At 45.7% G+C, this 22,505-nt stretch overlaps 1 protein-coding gene across 1 annotated transcript; it reads right to left on the minus strand.

The window, feature by feature from the left end:
- Positions 1 to 1,966: 1,966 nt before the first annotated feature.
- On the minus strand, positions 1,967 to 22,401 carry LOC133381856 (zinc finger protein 501-like). The gene is made up of 2 exons (XM_061621413.1): positions 22,312 to 22,401; positions 1,967 to 7,102 (listed from the first exon to the last, which is right to left on the minus strand). Exons 1-2 carry the CDS (start codon positions 22,391 to 22,393, stop codon positions 6,018 to 6,020), a joined length of 1,167 nt encoding a protein of 388 aa, XP_061477397.1. The 5' UTR covers positions 22,394 to 22,401; the 3' UTR covers positions 1,967 to 6,017.
- Positions 22,402 to 22,505: the final 104 nt, after the last annotated feature.

The following is a 22,505-nucleotide window of genomic DNA, read 5'->3' on the forward strand; positions in this document are numbered from 1 at the left end:
TGACTTTGTCAGATGGGTATGGGAGGCAATGTTTTACAGTGGTTCGAATCCTATCTCCAGGGTCGTTTTCAGGGAATAGCACTGGGTGATTTCTTTCAGCCCCCTGGTAGTTGTGCTGTGGGGTGTGGCAGGGTATCATCTTGTCCCCCATGCTGTTTAACATCTATATGAAGCCCTTGGGAGTGGTCATCAAGAGATTTGGGGCAAAGTGTCAGCAGTATGCTGATGATACCCAGCTCTGTTTCTTTGTAACATATGAAACAGGAGAGGTCCTGGACTGGTGCCTGGACTCAGTGGTGGGCTGGATGAGAGCCAATAAACTGAGCCTGAATCTGAGCAAGACAGAGGCGCTGTGGGTTGGTGGTTACTGAATTTGGAAAATTGGTCAGTTGCCTGCCTTTTACCAGCTCCGGCTGGTAATAAAGCTGTGGCCATTTTTGGACCAGGATAGCCTGACCACTGTTGTCCACACACTGGTAACCTCCAGGAGCTCACTGGGTGACCTTGGGCCAGCCTCAGAGGGAGGCAATGGGAAACCACCTCTGAATACCACTTACTAGGAAAACCCTTTTCAGATGGTCGGCATGAGTCGGGATCAACTTGAAGGCAGTCCATTTCATTTTTTTTGTATGGAGAAACATCCCCTCTGCTACAAACCTCCTGCAATCTGAAGTGACAGATTCCAGGCAGAGACAGATTTCCTGCCTAATGCCTTCCTTCTGGGACTCTCATGTTACGTGGTGAGCACCAACAGTGCACTCCTAAGACCTGCGAACATCCTGCAAGCAAATCAGGAAGAATGCTCCCTTGTGGTCGCATTACCCGCCCATGAAGAAATCAGAACAAACGCTCAATAAAGATATGAGCGGGTTGAATTCTGCTGCTTCCTAAGTGAGCTTGAAGATGGTAGCCTGAAAGCAGAATTCTCATGAGTGTTTCTTATCCACACGTTACCAGGAGGTCCCGGGGTTACCATTTCAAGAGGATAAAACAATCCCTCAGCTAAGATACAAAGCAATACATAACTCATGTATAGCTCATGAAATTGGAGCTCTTTGCATGGGTTCCGGTTGGCGCTGAAGGAGAGCAGGGCTCTCATGCCTTTAACAGCTGAGTGGCAGGCAGATAAGCCTTTTCTAGTCCGGAACTAAAATTATGGGGAAAGCTTCACCTGTTTGATAATGTATTTGTCGGGCATCTTGTTACTTGTGTGTGACCCCCGATTGATCTTTGGGCTCTCCTCCCCCCTGGGTGCACATTTGCTCATGAAGCGAAGGGCATGTATATTTGTGTCACTGTCTGTGAGTGTAGCAGAGGGGGTGATCCACATACTGTGGACCGGGCCCAGAAATTCCTCTGGACAGTTTGGCACCCCATTTACCCCAGGGAAAGGCGTAGGAGTGGTGTGAGGCCAGGCCTTGAGGGAGGAATCCCCAGAGAGTAAGGAGTGGAGGAGGCCAGCAGCAGACAACCTGTGAGGCTGAATCCCAGGAAGCAGGAAGAAGCTCTGCCAGAAGGGGTCTGGAGTTTGGAGGTGCTCAGGAGAAGCAGAACCTGATCCCTGTTCCCTCATTCCCAATGTAAGAAAAGAAAGCACGCCTCTCATCCTGCCTGCTCCAAGGGCCAGGAAGAGCTGTGGGTGAAAATTCTCATGTGTAGCCCGTGCATGCAGTAATTCTCGTGTGGGGCCCCCAGCTTTGTAAAAATGTGACTAAGTCCTTGGAGGGGCGGCAGCAGAGTCCTCAACCTCATGTGTGCTCTGGGCCCCATAAACCCTCTGAGTGGCCCTGCGAAACTGACCGCTGGGGATGGGGCACCGCAGGCACTCCTCAGCCAGGGTGCAATTTTTTTCTAGGGCTGGCCTTGCATATTTTTTTATCAACAACAGATATCCCATTTAGGATTTTGAACAGTTTCTGTTTTTATTTAAATTCATATTTCTGGTTTAATAACATACAGTCTGTTTAGGTTTTACACATGGTCAGTTTGATTTCCTGTTTATTTTACTGACATGTCTGTTTCCAGTTTAATAACTCGCATAAATACTTATTTCGGTCTATTAAAAAAAAAGACAACATCTTTGCAAGACATCAGGTTTCCCAGTTGATTTCCTTTCTGCATTCCCAGTTCTATCTCTTCTTTCTAAAGTCATCTTAGACTTTTGGCAAATGACTCCACTTCTGGCACATAAAAGGGTGCTCTGAAAAAACCATTTGGTTCAAGTAATTGTCACATGACCTCTAGGAAAGCATACCTGTGAAACATTAGGTTAGTCTTTCCAATTGTGAGAAAGATTTGAATCCTGGCCGATACACACTTCAGGATCACGGAGGTGCAGCCATAACAAGAAAATCAATTCCATTAAAATATAATACTTATTAGCAATGTTCCGACGTGTTCTGTGACATGCTGACCCCTTGTGTGCAGGAGATGAGATGACATCCTTTGCAACCTTGGAACTACACAGCCCCGAGAAGGGAGTCCCCTTTTCAAGAAGCTCTGGTTTGATTTCAGTCTTTGTATTATGCGAAAGTAGGGTGTGATGGAGGGGTGCCAGTCCCTGGACCCCCTCCCTCATCCCAGGAGCCAATTCCCCACCCAGGGCAAATGATCCTGGCAAAATATCCTTCCCTGCTAAGGCTGTGCATGCTCAGAACAGCCCTGTAGTGTAAGGTAGACTGCCACCACCCCTTAAACTCATTAACCACCCTCAGCCAAGGGGAAGCTCAGAGCCCAGAAAACTGCCAAGGATTCCCAAATGGCAAGAGCCAAACAAACACTTCTTGCCCTGGAGCCTTTAAGCCTTTAATGCCCAATTGACACAATAGTCACGCTCAGTGGCCAAGGTACTAGTTTAGGGCTAACCTTCTCCTGAAATGAACACACACTGGAAAATAGAAGTAACTTTATTAAAGAATGAAAGAGGTGCACAGTCACAGCAGCAAAATTGTTCCTTAATATGCACACCCAAAAGGAGCAAGGTAAAATACAGAGAGTTCAGTCACAGCAGAAAAACAAGAAAGCTATCTAGCCTAGTCTCTACTTACACACAGGTAGACAGTTGCACAGCCCCCTCTCCTCAGAGAGAGGAACAGGCAGGAGAGTCGATGCAAAATGGAAGCTCAGCAGGCAACATCAAGTAGGCATGATGGGACCCAGAGGAGGAACGAAAGCCAAGGTTTGAGCCCCATACTTATGGCAAACTGCCCAGCAACAGGCTGATTCCAATTAACCAATCAGGAAATTTCTTCATGAAAAAAGGGCCCATCAATCACCTGACCAAATGGAACATCCTCCCTAAAACTTCAAGGGCTGTACGACCTTGATGGAGCCCGGCTTCTATGGTTAAGGGAGTGTTAGGATGGGCCTCTGCTTACCCACAGCTGGGAAATAAAACTGCCAACTCAGAGCTCTAATACAGAAGCCAAATGTTAACCTGTTAAGATTCCACATTAACAAATGAACCCCCACAATTCTTTGCTACACAACCATCTTAAATTCAGGTTTTCATGACAAAGGGAACCCCCTTGAAATGATATGCTCGGGTACATTGCCCATTATTTATTTATTTATTACATTTGTATACCGCCCCATAGCCGAAGCTCTCTGGGTGGCTTACAACACATGATGGTGACTTTGAGTGGGGAAAATGCTGAGGCAGTGAAGGAGAGGGCGGGACAGACATTATTCCTCTGGGGAATAGGTGTGGTGGACAAACCCGACCACGGGGGATGAGTTGAGATGGCCAGGGACAATGATGCCCTCCACCCACTCTCCCACCTCCCCACCTTATCCAATTGGAGACTGAGGCAGGACCCTCTAGGGTGAGGTGGGGTGGGATATGCAGCCCGGGACCTGGGTGCAGGCAAGGGGGAGCCTTGTCTGCCTTTCCTAAAACTGCTGAGGGCCAGCCAGCCACTATCTCTCAGCCTCAGAGGAATAGAAAAGGCAAACTACTTCAGAATACCTTTTACCATGAAAACCCACTGACAAAGTTTGTATTCTACCTATCAAGACGGAAATTAAACACACCGGGACATCTGAAAAATGAGAGTTAAAACACAAAGTTTCTCTCACTCCTCCTTTAGTAAAGTTACAAAGTTTTCCACTAGTCGGAGCCATAGCTCTACAAAATCAAGAATAAAAGATATACGATTGCCCAGTATTTCACTAATAATTAATTTCTCAGGATCAAACGGTTTAAAATATCAATCATGAGTTACATGTTCATTTGCTTCCAAACAATATACTCATTAATTAAAGTTACACACACAGGCCTGTTTGCTTCATTTCATGAGTTGAGAAGTTCAAGCTGAACTTGCTTCTCTATGAGACTGGATTTTAGGGTCTCATAGGACTGTGGGCCTTTTTGCTTAGTTCCTTGTGATTTTATTATATTTCATAAACATATGCCTTCTATGTTTAAATGTGTGGATATATAAAATTCTCCATTATAACCTCACCCAGAATCCCACTTTCTGCCAACATTATCATGATTGCCATGCTTCCTGTAACTATTCTATTGACAACATGATCCATTGTTCTGCCTTTACCAATTCTGCTGGTCAACAAGCATGGGTCTGTAAATACCTGAACAACTGGGGAGCCTGTTTTGGGAACAGGACTAGCAATCCTCATGATCCAGGTGGTGGTGTCCCTTGACGGGGGATAGCTGGCCCCTTCTACCAAAGGTAGTAAGTTCAACCATGGAAAACATGGTCTTTCCCCCTTCCACAAAGAGCCATGGGAAGCTCTTGTACGACATGATTGGGTCTGTGGAGATAAAGCCTATAAAGTATTGCCAAACTATTGGATTGGCTCCTGCGATGTTGCCTGGCTTATACCAGCTGTCAGGGTCACTCAGGTACTCCCACTTGGTAGAATCAGGAACAAGAGAGCCTCCCCAATGAGAGAGAAAAAGAGAGAAATCAAAACCTGCTCGCCACTCTGCACAATGGGACATAGAAAACAGCAGGCCATTAACGATGGGCTCTTTCCTGCCCTTGGCTGGCACGGCTGCCGTGGGTTTTGGAGTATTGAGATTCAATCTGTAGTGGAAATTCTTGCAAATGAGATCAAAGAAGCTGTTCCTGTGGCCTCTAAGACTATAAAGACCCTACCAGCAACCCAAACCTAAATAAGGAAAACGGTTCTCCAAAACAGGATGGCACTGGACTCTGCTCGCTACGGATGGAATCACTTGCACCATCATTGGGAGCGAATGTTGTTCCTACATAAACAGTTCAGCTGGAGAGATTGAATCCCATGCCAACTCCATAATAGAGCATGCTTAGAAAATAGCAGAAGTAGCTTATTTTGACCGGAGTAGCGATTTTGATTGGTGGGGATGGCTACAGAATCCAGGGGGATGACTAGGAGGCCTAGTACAAAATCTGATAAAATATGTTCTAATGGGACTATTCTTGCTGGTGCTCATATATGTAATAGTCCAGTTGGCGTTATGTTGTATTAGATGCTGTGTGACAAACACTACTAACCCCTTCACGAAAACTGATGTTCGAATGATGCACATGGAGGTAACAAAGACAGAGGTGGAGGATCTAGAGGAAGTAGATAAAGTAAGACTTGAAATGTCATTAATTGAATATTGAATTGGGCAGCTAGAAACTGCCAGAGGGGGGATATGATGGGGAAAAACTGGACAACTGAGAGGCCATTTTGGCTCCTGGAGCCACCTTGGCCTCAGCATCCACCTTGGGTGCTCACCCATCTCTGGAAAACTAAAACCTCTCTGTCACTGCAAAGCAAAAACTGACACGCCACCAAAATAGCAGGTGAAGGGAAGTGGAACAGTCTGTGGTTAAGCTAAGAGAAGAAGATTGTCAGGGTCTGAAACTCCCCATAAAAATCCTGTTGGTAGCCTGGCTTCCCCATATGGATCCATTGATGCACAGAAAGAGTTGAACTCCGCTTAAAGCTTTTTCCAAATTCAAAGCATCTATACATCTCTTCCTTTGAACGGATCCTTTGCTGTGCCTGAAGGTAGCCATTCTACACTACAAGCAAGTATCAGGTTTGTTCCCTGTATGTGTTCTGTGATGTGAAGTAAGGTGGCCACTCTGACTGAAGCTCTTTCCACACTCCAAGCATTGATAAGGTTTGTCCCCTGTGTGACTTCTATGATGCACCATAAGGGAGCTACTCCATCTGAAGCTTTTTCCACACTCGAAGCATTTATAAGGTTTGTCTCCTGTGTGAGTTTTGTGGTGCAAAGTAAGGTGGTCATTCCGACTGAAGCTCTTTTCACACTCCAAGCATTTATGAGGTTTGTCTCCTGTGTGAGTTCTTTGATGCGAAGTAAGGTGGCTGCTACACCTGAAGCTCTTTCCACACTCCAAGCATTTATAAGGTTTGTTCCCTGTGTGAGTTCTGTGATGTGAAATAAGGGCGCTACTCCACCTGAAGCTCTTTCCACACTCCAAGCATTTATATGGTTTGTCTCCTGTGTGAGTTCTTTGATGCGAAGTAAGGGCGCTACTCCACCTGAAGCTCTTTCCACACTCCAAGCATTTATAAGGTTTGTTCCCTGTATGAGTTTTGTGATGCGAAATAAGGTGGCTACAATGACTGAAGCTCTTTCCACACTCCAAGCATTTATGAGGTTTGTCCCCTGTGTGACTTCTTTGATGCAAAGTAAGGTTCCCATTCTGACTAAAGCTCTTTCCACACTCCAAGCATTTATAAGGTCTGTCTCCTGTGTGAGTTCTTTGATGCGAAGTAAGGTTGTCACTCCGACTGAAGCTCTTTCCACACTCCAGGCATTTATGAGGTTTGTCTCCTGTGTGAGTTCTTTGATGCGAAGTAAGGGCGCTACTCTGACTGAAGCTCTTTCCACACTCCAAGCATTTATAAGGTTTGTCTCCTGTGTGAGTTCTTCGATGCGAAGTAAGGTGACTACGCCACCTGAAGCTCTTTCCACACTCCAAGCATGTATGAGGTTTGTCCCCTGTGTGATTCTGTCTCTCCTCTTGTCTCTTTGCTCCATCTTGACTCCTCAGTTTCTGCTCCTGCACCTGCTCCTCAGCTTTTTCCAGTGATACTTCAGATGGTTCTCCCTTAGCCTTGACCCTCCAGATGTATCCTGATGAAATGAAAAGGAAAGGTGATAAAGTGCTGTGGAGAAATCCTATGAATATATTATGATTTGTATTTTGAAACATTTCTGGGAGCTCCATGGATATCAGAGTTTAACTGTCAAAGCTCGAGGCGTACGGAGTTATTTTAGCAGTAGGTGTTTGGTAACAGGCTTTGAAAACTGACACACACAGAGACAACTGTAACAAAAAATTCCTCTCTTGTTCCTCCAATTAACGTGGACAGCCCAGTACTTATGAACGGCTGGAATGTACAAACCTAGGATGGATCTTGTCTGACAGGAACATGGCCCTTTCCACTGCTAGAGGGCAGCTTGCATCCCCTCCCTCCCTCCCTCCTCCCTCCCTCCCAAAATGTTAGCCCCCTGTTACCTGCAACATGAGATAGTGCTGAAAGATGAGACCCCCAGGTCAGAAGGCACTCTGTGAGCTACTGGGGGAGAACAAAGGACAAGTACGAGTAGCTCTGTGACTAATGATGCAGCTGGGTCAAAGCCGCACAGATGTGGAAGGAGAGTCCGGAGTTGTACGACATACACAATAGAAACATGGAATGTGAGAAGCATGAACCAGGGAAAGTTAGAAATTGTCAAGCAGGAAATGGAACGCATCGACATTACAATAATTGGCGTGAGTGAATTAAGATGGATGGGAATGGGACATTTTCAGGCAACTACAAAATATTTTATGTAGGAAATGATAAATTAAGAAGAAACGGGGTTGTTCTAATAGTGAGAAGTAACATAGCAAAATAATAATAATAGTAATAATAAATTTTATTTGTTAGACGCCTATCCGTCTGACTATACAGACACTCTAGGCGACTTACAACACAATTAAAATACAACCAACGATATACCCAATTATAAATTACAATATATAACATCTCTGATAACAACACAGCTCATATATACAACAGAAAGCTAATCCACTCCAAGATTATAGGCCTGCCTGAAGAGCCAGGTCTTTAAAGCTCTACGGAAACCTGTCAGAGAGGAAGCATGCCGGAGATCATACGGGAGAGAGTTCCAGAGGGTGGGGGCCACCACCGAGAACGCCCTCTCCCTGGTCCGCACCAGCCCAGCTGTTTTGGCTGGACAGACCGAGAGAAGGTCCTGTGAGGCTGATCTCGTCAGGCGGCCTGATTGATGATACTGGAGGCGGTCCTTCAGATAAACTGGGCTGAAACCGTTTAGGGTTTTAAAGGTCAACACCAACACCTTGAATTGAGCCCGGTAAACCACTGGTAACCAGTGTAGGTCTACTAACACTGCCGTGATATGATCCCGGCGACGGGTATGCTTAATTAAGCGTGCCGCCGTGTTTTGTACCAGCTGCAGTTTCCGGACTGTTTTCAAGGGTAACCCCACGTAGAGCGCATTACAGTAATCCAAGCGAGAGGAGACCAGAGCATGTACCACCTGTGGGAGCAGATGTACAGGAGGGTAGGGTCGTAGCCTCTGTATCAGATGTAATTGATACCAAGCTGCCCGGCTCACTGCTGAAACCTGAGCCTCCATGGACAGCTGGGAGTCAAGAATGACTCCTAGGCTGCGGACCTGGTCCTTCAGGGGCAATCTTACCCCATTCAGGACCAAGTCGATGTTTCCCAACCTTCTCCTGTCTCCCACAAGTAGCACCTCAGTCTTATCGGGATTCAGCCTCAGCCTGTTCTCACCCATCCATCTACTTACGGACTCCAGGCACTTGGACATGGTATCTACATCCAATTCTGGCGAGGACTTAAAGGAGAGGTAGAGCTGAGTGTCATCAGCATATTGATGACACTGCAGCCCAAAACTCCTGATGATCGCTCCCAGCGGCTTCACATAGATGTTAAATAGCATGGGGGAGAGGATAGAACCCTGTGGCACTCCACAATTAAGAGGCCAAGGGTCTGAAACCTCATCCCCCAATGCCACCCGCTGGTGTCTACCTGAGAGATAGGAACGGAACCACTGTAAAACAGTGCCCCCAATTCCCAATCCTCTAGGCGATTTAACAGGATACTGTGGTCAACGGTATCAAAAACCGCTGAGAGATCTAGAAGGACGAGGAAGGTATATTCTCCCCTATCCAACGCCCTTCTCATATCATCCACCAGAGCGACCAAGGCTGTTTCAGTTCCATGACCAGTCCTGAAGCCCGATTGGAATGGATCCAAATAATCCGCTTCATCCAAGTATGTCTGTAACTGTTTGGCCACCACTCACTCTATCACCTTGCCCAAGAATGGTAGATCCGAAACTGGACGAAAGTTGTTCAACTCTTGGGGATCCAAGGAGGGCTTTTTGAAGATGGGCTTTATCACTGCCTCCTTGAGGGCTAATGGCATTGCACCCTCTTTCAAGGATGCATTTACCACCGCCTTGATCCCTTTACCCAGTTTCTCTTTGCAGCTCATAATTAGCTGCAAAGGGCAAGGATCAAGCAGACAGGTGGTTGGCTTTACAGTAGAGAGCACCTTGTCCACTTCCTCAGCGAGGAGAGGCTGAAATCAATCCCATCGGACCGGATGGAAGCTGGCCGCCTCTGGCCTATTTTCTGTTTCCACAGCGCATGGAATCCTGCTCTTCAGGCGTTCGATTTTATCGACAAAATGTTTAATAAATGTGTCACAGGAAGCTTTAGAATGCTCCATGGGTTCCTGAGCAACTGGACCGACCAGGCTTCGGACCACTTGGAACAACCTCGTGGGACAACATTCTGCCGACGCAATAGAGGCAGCAAAGAAATCTCTCTTTGTTGCCTTTATTGCCACTTGGTAGGCTGCTATTGCTGCTCTAACCAGTGTCCGATTGTCTACAGTGCGAGATTTCCGCCACCGGCGCTCTAGTCGTCTCACCTCCTGTCTCAGACCCCGCAACCGTGGAGTGTACCAGGGTGCTGTCTGAGTTCTGTTCAGGGGGAGAGGATGTTTCGGAGCCACCCGGTCTATTGCCCTGGAGATCTCCCTATTCCACTCCATCACCAGGGTCTCGACCGGGTGACCTTCAGTCAGCTCCAAATCCCCTAGCGCATTTAGGAATCCCTCAGATTCCATCAGGCGTGTGGGGCGGACCATCCTCATGGGTCCTTGAACCCTGCAGAGGGTGTGTGACATTAGGATGTCTATATTTACTCCAAAAGCAATTGGGAGCTATAATGCAAAGGCTGAGTGAGTGATATCAATGAGATTTCATGGGAAACCTATCAATGTAACCATCATCTAAGTCTGTGCTCCAACGGCAAACAGACAAGAAGAGGAAACTGAGAGATTTGATGCAGAAGTACAGGAAGAAATTAAAGGGAAATTTAGACCAAGAGTAGGGATGTTGAATAATCAACAGGGGAACACACTGACTGACTGAGATAAAATAAAAGAAAGATGGAAGCAATACAATGAAGAACTCTATAAAAGAGATGCAAGGATGACAGATTCATTCACGGAGGAATCATAAGATGAAGAACCAGAAAATTTAGAATGTGAAGTGAAAGCTGCTCTTAAAATACTTGGAAGAAAATCACCAGGAGCAGATGGCATACCAATAGAATTGCTACAAGCTACTGAGACTGAATCTGTCCAAATTTTGACAAAACTTTTTCAACCAGTATGGAAGAGAAAACAATGGCCCACAGACTGGAAGTGTTCAATATACATCCCAACTCTAAACAAAGGGAATCTCAGGGAATGCAGTAATTTTTGAACTATTGCCTTAATATCCCATGCAAGTAAAGTAAAGGCTCTTACCGTATATGGAGCTAGAAGTGCCAGATGTCCAAGCTGGATTTAGAAAGGGAAGAGGTACCACAGATCATATCACAAACATAAGTTGGATAATGGAACAGAGGAAGGAATTTCAGAAGAAAATCACCCTGTGCTTTATAGACTACAGCAAAGCCTTTGACTGTGTAGATCATGAAAAACTATGGAATGCTTTAAAAGAAATGGGGGTGCCACAGCATCTGATTTTCCTGATACACAATCTATACTCTGGACAAGAGGCTCCCGTAAGGACAGACTATGGAGAAACCGATTGGTTCCCCATGGGAAAGGGTGTGAGACAGGGTTATATTTTATCACCCTATTTGTTTAATCTGTATGCAGAACATATCATATGGAAAGTGGGATTGGACCAAGATGAAGGAGGTGTGAAAATTGGAGGGAGAAATATCAATAATTTAAGATATGCAGACAATACCACACTACTAGCAGAAACCAGTAATGATTTGAAATGAATGCTGATGAAAGTTAAAGAGGAAAGCACAAAAGCAGGACTACAGCTCAACGTCAAGAAGACTAAAGTAATGACAAGAGAAGATTTATGCAACTTTACAGTTGACAATGAGGACACTGAACTTGTCAAGGATTATCAATACCTTGGCACAGTCATTAATCAAACTGGAGACAATAGTGAAGAAATCAGAAGAAGTCTTGGACTGGGGAGGGTAGCTATGAGAGAACTAGAAAAGATCCTCAAATGCAAAGATGCATCACCGAACACCAAAGTCAAGATCTTTCAGCCCATGGTATTCCCCATCTCTATGTATGGATTTGAAAGTTGGCCAGTGAAAAGAAAGATCAACTCATTTGAAATGTGGTGTTGGAGTAGAACATTCCAGATACTATGGAGCACGAAAAAGAGAAATAATTTGGTGTTGGAACAAATTAAACCAAAACTACTATTAGAAGCTAAACTGAGGTTATCATACTTTGGACACATCATCAGAAGACCTGATTCACTAGAGAAGACAATAATGCTGGGGAAAACAGAAGGGAGTAGAAAAAGAGGAAGGCCAAACAAGAGATTTTATTTATTTATTTATTTATTACATTTATTAGTTGCCCATCTGGCAACATTAAAAGTTTAAAATTCCAACAATGCTGTGTATGCCCACCAGCCTCCTGCGGTGTATATAAGGGAAAGGAGAAGACTGCTTGGGAAATAGAAGTTTGCAAGGGGAGGACAATAACTGTTGGCATGTGTGCGTTGTTGTGTGAAACAGCAGACATTACGTTGGAGTTAAGTTGAGCAAGAAACTTCTTCAGAGCATGTTAAGAGTCTTTATTGAAAGACATTAAGGCCAGAGGCTTAAGAGTAAATACATGTAGAGATTCTTCAGTCACCCCCCCTTCTGGTACATCTCTCTCCATAGATGAACACAAAAGACAGCCTCTCAGCTCAGAGGCATAATTCAGAAAAAAACAACACACAGACTCTGTTAGAACTTTCCCAGTCGCTATCAGATGGCTACCATAGCAACGGCCCTGGCAGTCCGTTCCCAGAAAGGGCATAGACATAACTCCCCCTTAACCACAGTTACGTCTTCAAACTTGCAGGCTTCATGGAAAACAACTAAAGACAGTAATGCCTACTGGTCACCAGCCCAACAGTTTCCCCTTTTTCCATTAAGACTGCAAAATATACATGAAATACATCTCCATAATTCATAGTCATACAGTCATACATTTCTACAATACCTCTTGCAATACATTTCAGTACATTGCATCATACATTTTCAGTTCAGTACAGTTCCAAATTATATCTCGGTACAGTTCAAAAACCTTATTCACTCAAACTTTGGTTCAACACATGCCAAATAAAGTGTCTCAGGATCCATGTCTACAACTTTATTCATTCCAGGACTTGTTATTAATCCTACAGTAAATCTGTCAGGCGGTTTGCCTAAATTCGCTCTCGTGGAGCGTCTTAAAGGAACCAGAGCTTCGGCTCTCTCTGCCCTCCCATTTGTGCTTGTGCTTGGCACAACCTGCGCAGGAGCTTCCATTTCCTCAGCTTTTCGTTTCTTCAATCTGCGTTTTCCACAAATGAGCTCATGCAAAGCATCTCTGAGAGGAATTTGTGTACCTTCCACTTTCATGTCAACATCTGGCTTAAATTTCTGTGATTGTGTTCATGTGTCATTTGTTCCTGTAAGAAGGACTGTCTCCCTTTGATCCCAAGGCTTTTCTGAGACTTTAATGCTTCTGCTCAGAATTAACTGCTGTGTTTCTGGACACCAAACTCTGTAATATGCATTCTGAAATCCCAAAACAAAACCTTGCTGTGCTCTGGGCGCAAGCTTGCCCCTCCTTTTTCCCTGTGGAATGTGGATCCAGCACCTTGCCCCGAATTTTTGAATGTGTTGTATTCTAGGCTTTCTGCCAGTAAGTTTCTCATAAGGAGACATTCCAATAGCACTGTGTAACACCCTGTTGTGAATGTAATTCGCATAAAGAATTGCTTCTGCCCAGAAAGAATTCCCTAAACTGCAATCCAGCAGCATGGCTCTCATTGCTTCCCCAAGCACCCTATTTTTTCTCTCAGCAGTTCCATTGGAAAACGGGCTGTGTGGAGCAGTGAAATTCTGGTTTATTCCCTTACTCTCCAGAAAGTCACTCAATGCTTTACTCATAAATTCCCCACCTTGGTCCGAGCGTATAGCCCCTACCGTGACCAAGTGTTGAGTTTCGATTCTCTTAATGAACAGTTTCAGCTTCTGCTCAGCTTCACTTTTATGCTTTAACAGAAAAACATGACAAAATCTTGAAAAATCATCTACCAGTACCATGAAGAATTTCGCACCTCCTCGTGAAGCATTTATTGGCCCTGATAAATCAACATGAACTAGCTGGTAGGGAGCTGTTGTGTTTCTCTCAGCCTCCCGGTTTATTGGTGCAATAGTCATTTTAGCTTGATTACAAGAATCACAATCCATTAACTGTCCACAATCTTTTAAACGCATGTCTTCACTGTGCAAAGGGGTTTTTCTTATCGTGTCAAGGTTTGCATGCCCCAGCCTTTGATGCCATTCATGGACGCAGGCCTGATGTACCTGTGCCTCAGCGTTTAACACAGCACACCCTGCTTGACTGCTCTTTATTACAAATTGTAAATCATTAAGGCTTCCCTGCATGCACACTTCATCTCCCCTCATTATAAAACATTGGTCTTTGTGGAACAAAATTGAATAATTACAACTTACCAGTTTGCTAACTGATAAAATATTATGAGCCAATTCCGGAACAAACAAACAGTCTGACATTATGCCAAGCTTGTCAAACTTAACCAGACCTTTAGCTTTTACGGATTTCCGTGATCCATCAGCAAGTAAAACAAAGTCTTTCACTTCTTCTGAAACGTAAAACAAACGTCTGTCTTTAATTAATATATGGCTTGCTCCGCTGTCGACAATAAAGTTAATTTGTTCCAAGTCTTTAGACTTCTGTTTACAAACAAAGTTCACACTTCCCTGCTTCAAGCCTCCGTCCCTGGAGTTTCGCTTGACTGGACAACCCCGCTGGAGATGTCGTCGATCTCCGCAAACCTCTGTTCAGCCTCTGTTGCTGCTCCTGTTTATTATCCTTCGGCACGACAGTTTTCACCTCTTGCTTCCTGACAGCCTCCATCGACTCGGCTCTTTTCGCCTCCTGTCTCCGCTGCCGTTCTTGGGTCAATTTTTCCTCAATAAACGCAACGTTCAAACCTCCGTCAGGCATGGCTTCGAAAGCCATGACCATATTATTCCAAGTCCCATCAAGTGAAGCCAGAATCAGATAGGTTTTCTGAAGTTCAGAGTGTTCGACGCCTCGGTCTGTCAACTCAGCAAACAGGCGTCTGAATTCCGTGAGATGCTCACTCATGTCACACTCACCCGTGAAGCGCATTTGATAAAGCTTCCGTGCCAAACACAATCTAGATCCCGCGGTCTGTTGCACATGAATGCCTTCCAACCAGTCCCACATCTCCTTGGCGTTTGTAACATCTCTCACGTGTAGCAGTTGTGAGTCAGATAGAGCCAGAAGTATAAAAACCTGTGCCTTATGATCTCTACGCGTCCAAGCCGCAGTCAGCACCGCCAAAGTGGGTCCATCTATTGTGTCCCATAAATCCTCTTTTATCAGCAAAGCCCTCATCTTCGGCTTCCAGCTGCCAAAATTCTTTTCATTAAGTCGTTCCATCGGCAAGCCTACCCCAGACAGGTTTACAGCCATGTTGCTCACCTCCGTCTGGTTCAATCAATCAAGCTGCCCTCTCTGGAACTCCATCTGCTGTTCAGACCAGCAAATTACTCCGGTGTAATGCGCTGTGGAGCGTAACCATCCTCTGCTACCACTGTTGGCATGTGTGCGTTGTTGTGTGAAACAGCAGACATTACGTTGGAGTTAAGTTGAGCAAGAAACTTCTTCAGAGCATGTTAAGAGTCTTTATTGAAAGACATTAAGGCCAGAGGCTTAAGAGTAAATACATGTAGAGATTCTTCAGTCACCCCCCCTTCTGGTACATCTCTCTCCATAGATGAACACAAAAGACAGCCTCTCAGCTCAGAGGCATAATTCAGAAAAAAACAACACACAGACTGTTAGAACTTTCCCAGTCGCTATCAGATGGCTACCATAGCAACGGCCCTGGCAGTCCGTTCCCAGACAGGGCATAGACATAACTCCTCCTTAACCACAGTTACGTCTTCAAACTTGCAGGCTTCATGGAAAACAACTAAAGACAGTAATGCCTGCTGGTCACCAGCCAACAATAACAGCTTTGTTAACCCCATGGGGGGGTGGGAAATTCTGTTGAGCCCAGGTAAGAGAGGGACATGTGCTTGGCGGACAAAATTTTGGTGGGGAGGGTGGGAGGCCACGACATTAAGAGGTTAGGTGGCAGATGCCGGATAGGTGTGAGGGGCAGGCCAGGCCAGTTTCGGGGAACGAGGAATAGATGTTTAATGTCCATCCCATGTTCCGGACCTGCTCACCACCAGAAGATAACTGGGGGAGGTGCAGCCCCAACCAATCTTCGACTGCTGCTGTGTAATGCCAGGTCTGTGGTACAGAAGACATCTCTCATCCATGACATGGTCATGGATGAGAACGCAGACCTGATGTGCATTATGGAGACCTGGCTGGATGAGGCCTCAGCTCCTGTGCTTGGGGCCATGTGTCCAGCCGGTTTCCAGTACGCACAGCAGCCGAGGATTGGGAGGCGGGAAGGGGGAGTGGTAGTTATTTATCGGAAGTCCTTGATTTTTACCAGACCCCCTCTCCACGAGACCAAGTTTGTTGATTGCATGTACTGGAGGCTGGGCCCTAAGGGCAGTTTAGGGATTCTCCTTGTGTACCGCCCACCCCGCTGCACAGCTGACTCCCTGACCGAGGTGCTGGAGGTCGTCTCGGCTGTGCGGGTTCTTTCCCCCAACCTTTTGGTTTTGGGGGATTTTAACCTGCATGCCGAGGTGGCTCTCACAGGAGCCCCTTGGGATTTCATGGAAACCATGACTTTCTGGGAACTGCACCTTAGCAACTTTGGGCCCACCCATGTAGCCGGTCATGCTCTCGACCTTGTATTTGCCTCGGGAGGGGGAGGTAGTGCTCTGGAAATGGGGGTTATTTCTTCAGACCCCGTGTCATGGTCAGATCACTATCTGGTGAACATGGACCTCCTATTGCCGCACACCCTCCGCAGGGGACAAGGACCTATTAGGATGGTCCACCCCAGACGCCTGATGGAACCAGTAGGATTCCTGAACGCGCTGGGAGATTTGGAGCTGACCGAAGACCACCCGGTCGAAACCCTGGTGACAGAGTGGAATAGGGAGATCACCGGGGCAATAGACTGGGTGGCTCCAAAACGTCCTCTCCCCCTGAATAGAGCTCAAACCGCGCCATGGTACACACCACGGTTGCGAGGTTTGAGGCAGGAGGTGAGACGACTAGAACGCCGGTGGCGGAAATCTTGCTCAGAAGACAATCGGACACGAGTTAAAGTAGCAATAGCGGCCTACCAAGTGGCAACAAAGGCAGCAAAGAGGGGCTTCTTTGCTGCCTCTATTGCATCCACAGAATGTTGTCCCAGGAGGTTGTTCCAAGTGGTCCAAAGCCTGGTCGGTCCAGTAGTGCAGGAACCCTTGGAGCACTCTAAAGCCTCCTGTGACACATTTGCAAAACATTTTGCTGATAAAATCGATCGTATGAAGAGTTCGATTCCGTACACCGTGGACACAGGAAGCGGGCCAGAGGTGGTCAGTTGCGATCCGGTCCACTGGGATCGGTTTCAGCCTCTTTCCTCTGAGGAAGTGGACAAGGTGCTCTCTACTGTGAGACCGACCACCTGTTTGTTTGACCCTTGCCCCACCTGGCTCATTGTGAGCTGTAAAGAGAGACTGAGCGAAGGGATCAAGGCAGTGGTAAATGCCTCCTTGGAAGAGGGGGCGCTGCCATCTGCCCTCAAGGAGGTGGTAATAAAACCCATCTTAAAAAAGCCCTCCTTGGATCCCCAAGATTTAAATAACTTCCTTTTTTTTTTTTCAATAATTTTTATTCAAATTTTCATAAAACATACAAGACGAAATCATAAAACATTCAAAGACAAAAAACAAAATCAAAAATAGTTAAACAAAAAAAAATAAAAATAAAAATAAAAATAAAAATAAAAAATAAAGAGTAAAATATTGACTTCCCATTTGTCAAAGATCAGATCAGTTATAAGTCTATAATATATAACAATCCTGTCTCTTAAGTCATATTATAAAATCACTTTCCTCCAATAGTTATCTTACTTAATCATCAAATCTCATAAACATTACTTTATTCTTTCCACAAAAAGTCAAAGAGAGGTTTCAATTCTTTAAGAAATGTATCTATCAATTTTTTTTTTTCCAGATAAGCATATCGATTAATCCATCTCATTACTAATTATGATAATCTTATTGTCATAACCATAGTCAAAATAAACATTTCAATTAATCCATCACATCAGAATCTGTTAGGTTCAGTAATTTCAGTAGCCATTGTTCTATTATCCCTATTAGTTCCATTTTCCATCTTCCATCTTCAGTAGTCTTGTTAAGTCCAGTAATTTCAGTATCCAATCTTCCATTATCAGTATTCCATAATAATCTTGCTGTCAAAGCCATAGTCATATAGTAAGAGTCTGATGGGAATTACCTCTATCCCAAATATTTTCTTGCCATCCATTCTGAATAGGTTGCTGAAATACTGCTGTAAAATCATATCTCTGTTCTTTTTTTCAAAATACACTGGGTCATCTCTTGAAAGTTTTTCCATTGTCACATGGCTGCAGTTAATTCCATAGATTTTCTCTATATTGGGCTCCATCACATCATTCCAGTCCAGAAGATTATCCATGCCATTGATGACTTTATCTCTAGAATCTTCATTAATTTCTTCAGAGATAACATTGAGTTCCAAACAATAGATTTTATTTCTAAAGTCCATAGACTCCAAATCTTGTTCCTGTTCTACGTTTGTTCCAATCTCCGGGATCTCCTCTCTCACAGGGACCCCTGTTCCAGTCTCCAGGGTCTCCTCTCTCACAGGGACCCCTGTTCCAGTCTCCAGGGTCACCTCTCTCACAAGGACCCCTATGTCTTTCAGACCCTTGGCCTCTTAATTGTGGTGTGCCACAGGGCTCTATCCTCTCTCCCATGCTATTTAATATGTATGTAAAGCCGCTGGGGGCCATCATCAGGAGATTTGGGTTGCAGTGCCACCAATATGCGGATGACACTCAGCTCTATCTCTCATTTAAGTCCTCACCGGAGTTGGCTGTGGAGACTATTTCCAAGTGCCTGGAGTCCGTAAGTGAATGGATGGGAGGCAACAGGCTGAAACTTAACCCCGACAAGACCGAGGTACTGCTTCTGGGAGACAAGAGAAGATTAGGAGATATTGACCTGGTGCTGAATGGGGTTACTTTGCCCCTGAAGGACCAGGTTTGCAGCCTCGGGGTCATTCTTGACTCCCAGCTGTCCATGGAGGCTCAGGTATCAGCTGTGAGCCGGGCAGCTTGGTATCAATTACATCTGATACAGAGGCTGCGACCCTATCTTCCGGTTCATCTGCTCCCGCAGGTAGTACATGCCCTGGTCTCCTCTCGCTTAGACTACTGTAATGCGCTCTATGTTGGGCTACCCTTGAAGACGGTCCGGAAATTACAGCTGGTACAGAATGCGGCGGCATGGTTGATTAAGAACAGCTGCCGGCGGGACCACATCACCCCAGTGCTTGAAGATCTGCACTGGTTACCAGTTGTTTACCGAGCCCAATTCAAGGTGTTGGTGTTAACCTTTAAAGCCCTACACGGTTTCGGTCCAGTATATCTAAAGGAGCGCCTCCAGCATCACCAAGTATGCCGTCTGACGAGATCAGCCTCTCAAGACCTTCTCTCAGTCCCACCAGTTAAAACAGCTAGACTGGTGCGGACCAGAGAGAGGGCATTTTCGGTTGTGGCCCCCACCCTCTGGAACTCTCTGCCATATGACCTACGCCATGTCCCCTCCTTGGTAGGCTTCCGCCATGGACTAAAAACATGGCTATTTCAACGGGCATACAGAATCCCTAGTTAATTTTAATAGTGTACAGATGTGGGTAACTTGATTATGTTATAATTGTACTTATATGTGTATTTTAAATTTTAATTATGTACGCCACCTAGAGTGGCTGTTCATGCAGCCAGATAGGTGGCCTAAAAATATATATATTTTTATAACAATATTACTAAAACCTAACCCACCCCAAAGGATTGATTCCATCAAGGAAGCTACAGACCTGAGCTTACATGGTTTGAACAGGGTGGTTCACGACAGAATCTATTGGAGATCACTGATTCATAGGGTCGCCATAAGTGGTAATTGACTTGAAGGCAGATAACCCACACACACACCTGCACTATGTGAGTTCAGCTTTAATTGATCCAAGAGATCCCAGTGCCACACAAACTTATGTGGGAGGAAATATCCTGAAAAGGGAGGCTGCGATATTCAGCCTTTGTGCCTCATCCACCATCAGGAAAAAGCCTGCAGTGGACCAGCCAAACAGCTTTACGCCTGAGAGGACCAATATCCTGGAGGTAAGTAGTGACTTAGGATCAGGTAGATACTTGAGTTAAAACGTGGGTTCCCCATTACCGAGTAAAAGGATTTTGAGGTGCTAAAGAAAAGCTGACTCTTGAGATTAGTGGCAGCAACAGGGGGAGAGTGTTGGTTGTAGGCCTTACAGTAAGTTAAAGTGGGCTCTGGCTGGGAAGTGCAGGGTGTGCTGTCCTAGGATCCCAGAATTATAAGCACTAGATTGGCCCCCAGAGTCTTCCTGTCTGGGAAAAGGGTGTACAGGAAATGATGGCAGCTCTATCGATAATCTGAAATGCATAGTGGGTCAGGTTTGCAAAGCAGGGGTGCAAGGAAGGGAGTAGGAAGGCTATCCTTAACCTCTCCTAATTCTAACAGAGCAGGTCGCCATCTCAGGAATCTCCCGCATGATCTCCTTGTACAGAGCTCTCTAGGCTGGATCCAGCTGAGCCCGTTCCTCCTGGGTGAAGTGCACTTCCTCAAAGGTCACCAGTCCTTGGAAGAAGAAAACCATTGCCTTCCTCATTTACACTCCCAGGCAAGGCGTGGACATCATCTGCCCTCCACTCGCACTCTGAAGAGTGATGGGGCAAGTGGGATCTTTCACAAATCATGCCAAGTCTAGATGGCATCTACCGGAGAGGTCTTAAAACAACCCAAATGTGACATTGCTGACATTTTAACAAAAATATGTACCTTCTCCCAAAGACTTGCTACCATATGGACTGGCAAATGTATTACAATTTGAAAGCCAAAAGGACAGAGAAGGTATCTTGGAAATTAGAGGCCTATTAGCTGTTCCGTGAAAAGTAGTGGAAAATATTATTAAAGAGATTTACCAAACATGGAGTGGAACACAGGAATCATGGGATATGAGGAAATATGCTTTCATGCGTCAGTAAGTGTTTAAAGATCAGGAAGGAGAAAGAAGGAATAAATGAATAGTTCTCCCAATGGAGGGATGTAAGAAGTGCCCTCCTGCCAATCATCAGGATTAGGACCTGTGCTTTTAAACTTGTTTCTAAATTTAATGGATTTGGGGTGAGAAGTGAGGTAACCAACTTTACTGTTGATATCTGTTGATATCTGGCTGCCCATTTGCTACTGAGCCACATTCAAGGTTCTAGTTCTGGTGTACAAAGCCCTATACAGCTCGGGAGCAGGATACCGGAAAGTCCGTCTTACCCATTATATACCCAGTCTATCACTGCGATCTGCAGGGGAGGGCCTCCTGCAGATACCATCTTATCAAAAGGTTCGTTCTGCACAATATAGGAAACTGACCTTTAGTGTGGTGGCACCTGCCCTTTGGAATTCCCTCCCCTTGAATATTAGGCGCCATCGCTGCTATCTTTTTGGCGCCTTTTGAAGACCTCCTATTTCAACAAGCCTTTTAAGTTGAGACCAATCCCAGTCTGCATCTGTGTTAGAATTGTATATGTTTTTTAATAATGTTTTTAACCCTTTTTTAAGGTTGCTTTAAAAATGTTTTTAATGCTGTTTTGTTTTAATGTATTTTAAGGTTTGTTTTAAGAGTTGAATTCTGCTGCTTCCTAAGTGTGCTTGAATATAGTAGCCTGAAAGCAGAATTGGAGTTCTTTGCATGGATTCCGGTTAGCGCTGAAGGAGAGCAGGGCTCTCATGCCTTTAACAGCTGAGTGGCAGGCAGATATTAAACAGAGAAAGCCTTTTCTAGTCTGGAACTAAAATTATGGGGAAAGCTTCACCTGTTTGATACTGTATTTGTCGGGCATCTTGTCACTTGTGTGTGACCCCCGATTGATCTTTGGGCTCTCCTCCCCCCTGGGTGCACATTTGCTCATGAAGCAAAGGGCATGTATATTTGTGTCACTGTCTGTGAGTGCAGCAGAGGGGGTGATCCACATACTGTGGACCGGGCCCAGAAATTCCTCTGGACAGTTTGGCACCCCAGTAACCCCAGGGAATGGCGTAGGAGTGGTGTGAGGCCAGGCTTGAGGGAGGAATCCCGAGCAAGTGAGTAGTGGAGGAGGCCAGCAGCAGACAACCTGTGAGGCTGAATCCCAGGAAGCAGGAAGAAGCTCTGCCAGAAAGGGTCTGGGGTTTGGAGGTGCTCAGGAGAAGCAGAACCTGATCCCTGTTCCCTCATCCCCAATGTAAGAAAAGAAAGCGCGCCTCTCATCCTGCCTGCTCCAAGGGCCAGGAAGAGCTGCGGGTGAAAATTCTCATGTGTAGCCCGTGCATGCAGCAATTCTCGTGTGGGGCCCCCAGTTTGTAAAAATGTGACTAAGTCCTTGGAGGGGCGGCAGCAGAGTCCTCAACCTCATGCGTCTCCTCTCTCCCACCCTCCCCTCCGCCCCAAATTGCATACCTTTCTTTCGAGGCTCCCTCCGTGCAACCCCGCTCGCCAACATCGCCGCGCAGGAAGAGGGCTCCGCGCTTCCAGCCTCCATTGCTCGCAGAGAGGCGGGGCAGGAAAGGGACGTCCCTCGGTTGCGCTCTTTCCTGCGGCTCCGTTGTCCTTTGTTAACCCTTAAAGTGGCTGGAGCTCCTCGGCTGCTTCGC

This window comes from Rhineura floridana, chromosome 3 (genome assembly GCF_030035675.1).
Source record: "Rhineura floridana isolate rRhiFlo1 chromosome 3, rRhiFlo1.hap2, whole genome shotgun sequence".
NCBI classification, from domain to species: domain Eukaryota; kingdom Metazoa; phylum Chordata; class Lepidosauria; order Squamata; family Rhineuridae; genus Rhineura; species Rhineura floridana.

What these genes read in the sequence shown, in the direction of transcription:
- LOC133381856 (XM_061621413.1), bottom strand. Translation starts at nt 22,393, where the DNA reads ATGGAGGCTGGAAGCGCGGAGCCCTCTTCCTGCGCGGCGATGTTGGCG. An exon ending in GAGGGAGCCTCGAAAGAAAG is followed by an intron (nt 7,103 to 22,311) that starts GTATGCAATTTG and finishes TCATTTCATCAG; the next exon opens with GATACATCTGGAGGGTCAAG.